The 5,861-nt window shown below is 36.3% G+C and overlaps 1 protein-coding gene across 1 annotated transcript; it reads right to left on the bottom strand.

Moving 5' to 3' along the window:
- Positions 1–2,183: 2,183 nt before the first annotated feature.
- Positions 2,184–5,607, bottom strand: LOC117924595. The gene is made up of 4 exons (XM_034843270.1): positions 5,473–5,607; positions 5,288–5,370; positions 5,083–5,173; positions 2,184–2,467 (listed from the first exon to the last, which is right to left on the bottom strand). Exons 1-4 carry the CDS (start codon positions 5,499–5,501, stop codon positions 2,437–2,439), a joined length of 234 nt encoding a protein of 77 aa, XP_034699161.1. The 5' UTR covers positions 5,502–5,607; the 3' UTR covers positions 2,184–2,436.
- Positions 5,608–5,861: the final 254 nt, after the last annotated feature.

Genomic DNA, 5,861 nt, shown 5'->3' with positions numbered 1-5,861 from the left:
TGGTCATTTCCTATATATGTGTCTCAAATAATGAGATTATTGGGATCCGATGTGCAGTGGTTGGTTGCACTAGAGTCGGGATACCAACTATTATCTGTCACAACATTAGGAGTAGCCACCATAGCACCCATTTGGGCAGACATTTGTGGAGTTGCATTATGTTGAAATTGAATTGGAATGAAGGTTGGATCAAACCTGTGGTAGCATTTTCTAGCTACATGCCTAATTTTACCGCACAGCTAGCATTGTGGCTTCCGTTGTTGCCTACCACTTCTTCCATTTCCTTGATTTTGTCTGCCATAAGTAGGATTGAAATTTTGAGATCTGTAATTACCTTGTCTAGTAAAATTGCGTTGAAAACCATTTTGTCCTCCATTAAACCTTTTATGGGACTGTTGATTGTTAGATATCTTTTCCATATTCACTTGATTTGTTGAATCAAGCTCCTTAGAATGTTTTTCAATCCTGCTTTCTTGTGCTAACAACAATGATTCAATCTCTACGACTATATGTGAATCATTTCTTGAATTCATTGAAACAACAAATGTATCGTGCTCAGAAGACAATCCATCAAAGATTGCATCTGTATGATCTTTGGTTGTAACAACATATCCAATAGAAGCTAGCTGATCAATTAAGGATTTAATCTTTAACATATAATCATTTACTGATAGATCACCAATCTTTGTGTTCTGGAGTCTAGTCTAGAACTGAGATATAGCTTTGGTTTGTGAGGCAAAGAACACCTCAAGAGTTTTCCAGATCTAACGTGAAGTTTCACACCCAACCATTCGCATGAGCATCGCTTCTGTCATTGAAGAAAGTAGCCATGAAAAGAGCAGTTGATCTTGTTATTCCCAGTCAAGATACTCTAGATTTATCTTCCCTTGAACATGATCTCCAACCGTAAAAAACCTTTCTATTGGATTTTCATTTTCCAGAATAAATTTTTGCAATTTGTGACCTCATATTGCAACTCCAACTTGTTTCCAGAAAAGAAAATTGTTATCATCTAATTTGATTGACAACGAGTGTGCGAATACAACTGGAACAAATTTCGCCATGGAAAAACTCTCCAACGAAGAAGAAAATGAATTCTCTCCAAACATTTAGAATGGTTTGGATACCATATTAGAATTGATAAAAGGGGTATTTCATATTAATGAGAAAACAGCTTAAATAACCTTCTCTGTATCTAACTACTTCTAACAATAAGTAACTAACAGGTAAACAACGTGTAACTAATTTCATAACCAGATAACGATAACTTGTTATCTTTTCACAGACTATTATCTCTTCACAATAGAAACCTCAGAATTAAGTGCTAGATACGTGAACCATCTATGATGAAAAGTTCACACAACAAAATTAAGAGCACTCATCTCCAAAGCCCATGGAAGCCTCAGCTGTTACATTTGATGCAACTCAACGAGCTCAAGTATTTTAGGCTCGTGTCCATTGCTTGAGAACCCCGCTTCAGGGGTTGATTAATCAAAGGTAACACATGTTTTTAAGTCAAGGGCCCACAATAATAAAAAGGCAGCCTATGTACCCCACAGTTTTCAAATGCTGGAAAGAGGACAAGGAGGACAAGGAGGCTGCTGTCATCTGTCAAACAAATTCCAGTTGCGCCCTCTCATGCTTCCACTTGCTATGATGGCAAAGCATTACATTACCAGAATCTGTGGCTGGCTGCCAACAGAAGCCCCCGAAATAATGGCAACTTGTTGAAAAGCTGCATAAGCAACGTATATGGTAGGAGAATATGGTTGTCTAAGATTCTAATATGTCATTGTTTAAGAGCCAACCATGAAGTGAATAAACCCCTACCAGAGATGGCAATCGAAGCTTGTCTCAGAGAGTTCTTGAACCTGATAAAAACTAAAGACATGCCAAGGTTCTGAGGATTATGAGTGTGACCAAAGACCATACAAGCCATATATGCAAAGAAGCTCAATTGGTCCTCGGAACAAAGCCTTCCAGGTTGTGCACTACAACATTCTTAACAATCAGAGAAAAGAGACCTACACCCCAGGGCCATTACCTAATCAGTAAGCACTGCCTGTCTTGAAAACCCCTATCCTACCCCAACTCACACTTTAAGAAAAAAAAAAATTACATAGCCAGTCACTATCTTCCCAAGCAGTATTTCAGTCATGCATGAACTTACCTGTAACAATGGATTTGCAACTTAGCAAACAGCAGCTTCCTCGTTTTATTCACCATGTCATCTCATACAAATATGCCATCATTCCACCTTAGAAGGCATGATAAGAATACAATTCCAAAATTGCTTATCAAAAAAAAAAAAAAAAGATAAGAACAAGAACTAGTCCTGCTGTTACAGAGTATTCAGAGCTGCATAAGATTCACAATCTAGTAAGTTCTTGAAGAGGTGTAAGCAAATAGACTTTCCCAATCCATGATCTGCACATTTCACTTTTTCTCGGTATCATATAAATCCGTTCTGAGCAAGTCATTAAGGAAAGGCAAGAAACTTGAACAGCTATGAAAATATGGGTGCTTGTTAATAATAGAGACAGAATATTTGAAATGCTACATAATAAGTTCAAAATGAGTGCTTTACTTTAACATAGACGGTGATAAACAAACATCATTTGGAATTAGTGATGTTAAATGTAAGAACTACTGTATTATGCAAAGAAAGCTTTTGTGGTCAACGTTTGCTCTAGAGATTTTTTTACTTTTTTAGTTTTGATATGCAAACAGAACATTCTATTAAAGAGCCCCAAAAAAAATGGGGCCCACCACAATTATAGAGCCACATAGGCAGTATATGCCAGAAAAAAGAAAAAAAGAATAAAAAAAGACAACCAAAGAATACCAACAGGAATCTACAAAAAAAAACAGCCCCAAAACCCAATCTACCAGCAGCTCAGACTATCCAAAAAGTCAAACACTGAGACTTGTTCTCTAGTAATATTCTGTCTGCAATTCTTGTTCCACATTTACCCAAATAACAAAGCCCAGGACTCCCTACTACTAGGGGTTAGTCTAATGAATACATTTGATATTTACCTCTATCCAGACCTTCACTTTCCTCTCAGCCTTTTTTTTTTCGAGAGGTAACACTTGTAGCGTCTTCATCTTGAATCAGATTGCACAAAAATGGTGCATACTTTGGTCCTCTTTACATATGACTGAACCATCTTGGATGACTTTTCCTCATCTTTCCCATGATTGTTGCTACTTGTAGCTTTCCATGAATACATTTATTTTCTTATTTTATTATTCCTTACATTGCCAGATTACCCTCGTGAGTCTAAAATCCTCTCCTTTGGCCTTCCTCATTGTTTGAGCACATCAATAGTGCATTTGACAGCGATTCTAGAAAGTGTTTTTAGCCTTTCTAATAATTGAAAAATAAAAATTCTCAAGCATTAAAAATGTTATAAATACTTACTAAAATCACTACCAAACACAGAATCAAGATTTGGAAACAGAAAAGAAAGCTGCCATTGTTAGTTTCCACTCCATTTCTCTATGGGTTAACATTTTTTCCCCTTTCTTTGTTTCACCATGTTGAGATCTGTGAACCTAGAACCTCCAACATCTCCAACTCAACTCTTTGCCACTCGAGCCAGGCATCAAGGGCTATTTCCACCCCAGTTTACATAAACAACTGTTGGTCTCAAATGTTATAGAAATCAAAAGCAAATGAGTTGATCACCACATGTTTCTCAAATACATCATGAATTGAAAGACAATCTATAAAGATTGGCTCTTAAGTATTTTGCAAGATTGATATTAGAGCGGACATATATCAATATACACAACATGTGTCACTATTCAATTTGAATTCCCATGTTCAAACCAAACAACCAGTACATAATATTCTCTTTAGATAAAATAATGACTTTTTACATATCCTAGAATCATAATCAGACAATTTTGCATTTGCAAAGCGGGTTGTCTTTTCTTTCTGTTCCCTACTGATTGAACAACAATAGAATGACATTGTAAATCCGTAATTGAACTCTCAAAAAACATCTAACAGCCTACTAAAACTAGATTGTGTATAGTTGTCAAAGCAGAGTACAATCTTATGGATGAGGTTGCCTTAATTTTGAGTAGGAATAAGTACTGCATCAACTACAACAAGAGCATCCCACCTTTTCTGGAAATACTCTCCATTGTTTATGTAAAACATTGGCAAGAAATCAGAGACGCTGAACATCAACTACTTCCCTCAGGATTGCAGGATTTTCTAAACATGAAAAAGGGACAAGAAATCAACCCACAGAAACCACTCCTTCGAAGACCTTTTCGAACTTAAATAATGCTCCATGAAAATTAAAGAGTTACCAGCATTCAAAACCTAATCCAAGAACATGTGACAGAAACTTTTCATGGCTAGCCAAGCAACTTTAGGAGGAGAGAAATATAACAAGGATTAGATTGAAATTAGATCCTACCAGGTTACTGGAAATTATTACACTTTAACCTTTTGGTCTATGTGATTTTTTTAGTAGATCAGCATGTATATCAAAGATTTAACCAGCATCCAGAACCCATATGAGAACACTTACTGCTACCCATTGCTAACAAACTAACATGGCAGAAGCAAAGACAAACAAAACTGGGGTAGAATCCAGAGCTTACAGGGCTATTGGAGTTTGTATTATGTGTAGATTTTTTATATTAGGTTTTTGAGATTTATGTTTCATCATCCACCAAAACAAGAGGAAAATTTTTAGCCTGGGTGATCAACCAGACACTGCAATCTAAAAGGCAATTTACATTACTCAAATATATCTTCACAACTATGTGGAACCCCTACCATACAACATTTTCAGTATCAAGTAGATTCATTTAGCCTATATTCATTAGAACATAAAAGAGTGAGTATTGTGAAAAGAATCTATCCCTTGACCCAAAAGAATGAAATTTAAACCATATCATTTTTCCATGCCGTAGTGCCTAACAAGAAGGAGATATCTAACAGTCTAAAAGAAAGAAACCAAATTAAATGCAAAATTAAACCGATTCAAATGCATATTGCAAATTTGAGATGACAAAGAAGAATCAACCAAAACTAATAAATTAAACAGCAAAGGATACATCAAATACAAACCATGACCGAATGCGCCGGCCAACACACCATAGAACAAGCGGTCCCTCAGAACCGGATTCTTCCGCAGCGTGATTCGAACTGAAAAATAAAAAATAAAAAATCAGACAACACCGGAATAGAAAAATCGCCAAATTAAAGAGAAAAAATGGCAAATAAAGCAAGAACATTGGAAATTGATAATAAAGAACTTACTGATGGGAAGAATAGGGGCATAAATAAGAGGAACAAATAACGCGAAAGGGGGTCCTCTCTTGTGTTTCCAAGCAACGTCACCCCTTAGACAAAACCAAAAAAAGAAAGCACAAAGAAATATTTCAACAACAGAGATCAGAGAGAGAAGATGTTTATAGAGCATGTGAATTGTGTAGGGAACCTACGTCTGTGAGGGATGGGAAGACGAATCCATAGCTGATTGAAGGTGATGCTAACGCTTCTTCTGCGGCGCTGCGATCTCCCACAACTTTCTCTACGCCGAGTCCGGCCCGCCTTTCTTTATCGGTGTGTTTGTTACGGGCTCAGGGTTTTTCTGTACGCAATTAATCATATCTTGTTCTCGAAATAGTTGGAGGATGTGTTTGTTTCCAAACACCCTGAATTAAAAATAAAAAAATTGTACGCTGAAAAAGGAAATAAGCAGTTTTTATTTTTATTTCTTTATACAATAACTAGGCTTCGTCCCGTGCAAAAGACGTGAACCGTTACCTAATTGAATATTTTTTTAATTTTAATTATGTGATAAAAATTGTAAAAGAAATATTTTCCATCA

Source organism: Vitis riparia, chromosome 11 (genome assembly GCF_004353265.1).
Source record: "Vitis riparia cultivar Riparia Gloire de Montpellier isolate 1030 chromosome 11, EGFV_Vit.rip_1.0, whole genome shotgun sequence".
NCBI lineage: Eukaryota > Viridiplantae > Streptophyta > Magnoliopsida > Vitales > Vitaceae > Vitis > Vitis riparia.
This window is presented reverse-complemented; position numbering and strand designations above follow the sequence as displayed.

Coding starts and splice junctions, on each gene's coding strand:
- LOC117924595 (XM_034843270.1), bottom strand. CDS start 5,501: ATGGATTCGTCTTCCCATCCCTCACAGAC. Junction 5,174..5,287: donor TGCCCCTATTCTTCCCATCA/GTAAGTTCTTTA, acceptor TTTATTTTTCAG/TTCGAATCACGCTGCGGAAG. Junction 2,468..5,082: donor GGTCATGGTTTGTATTTGAT/GTATCCTTTGCT, acceptor TGACTTGCTCAG/AACGGATTTATATGATACCG.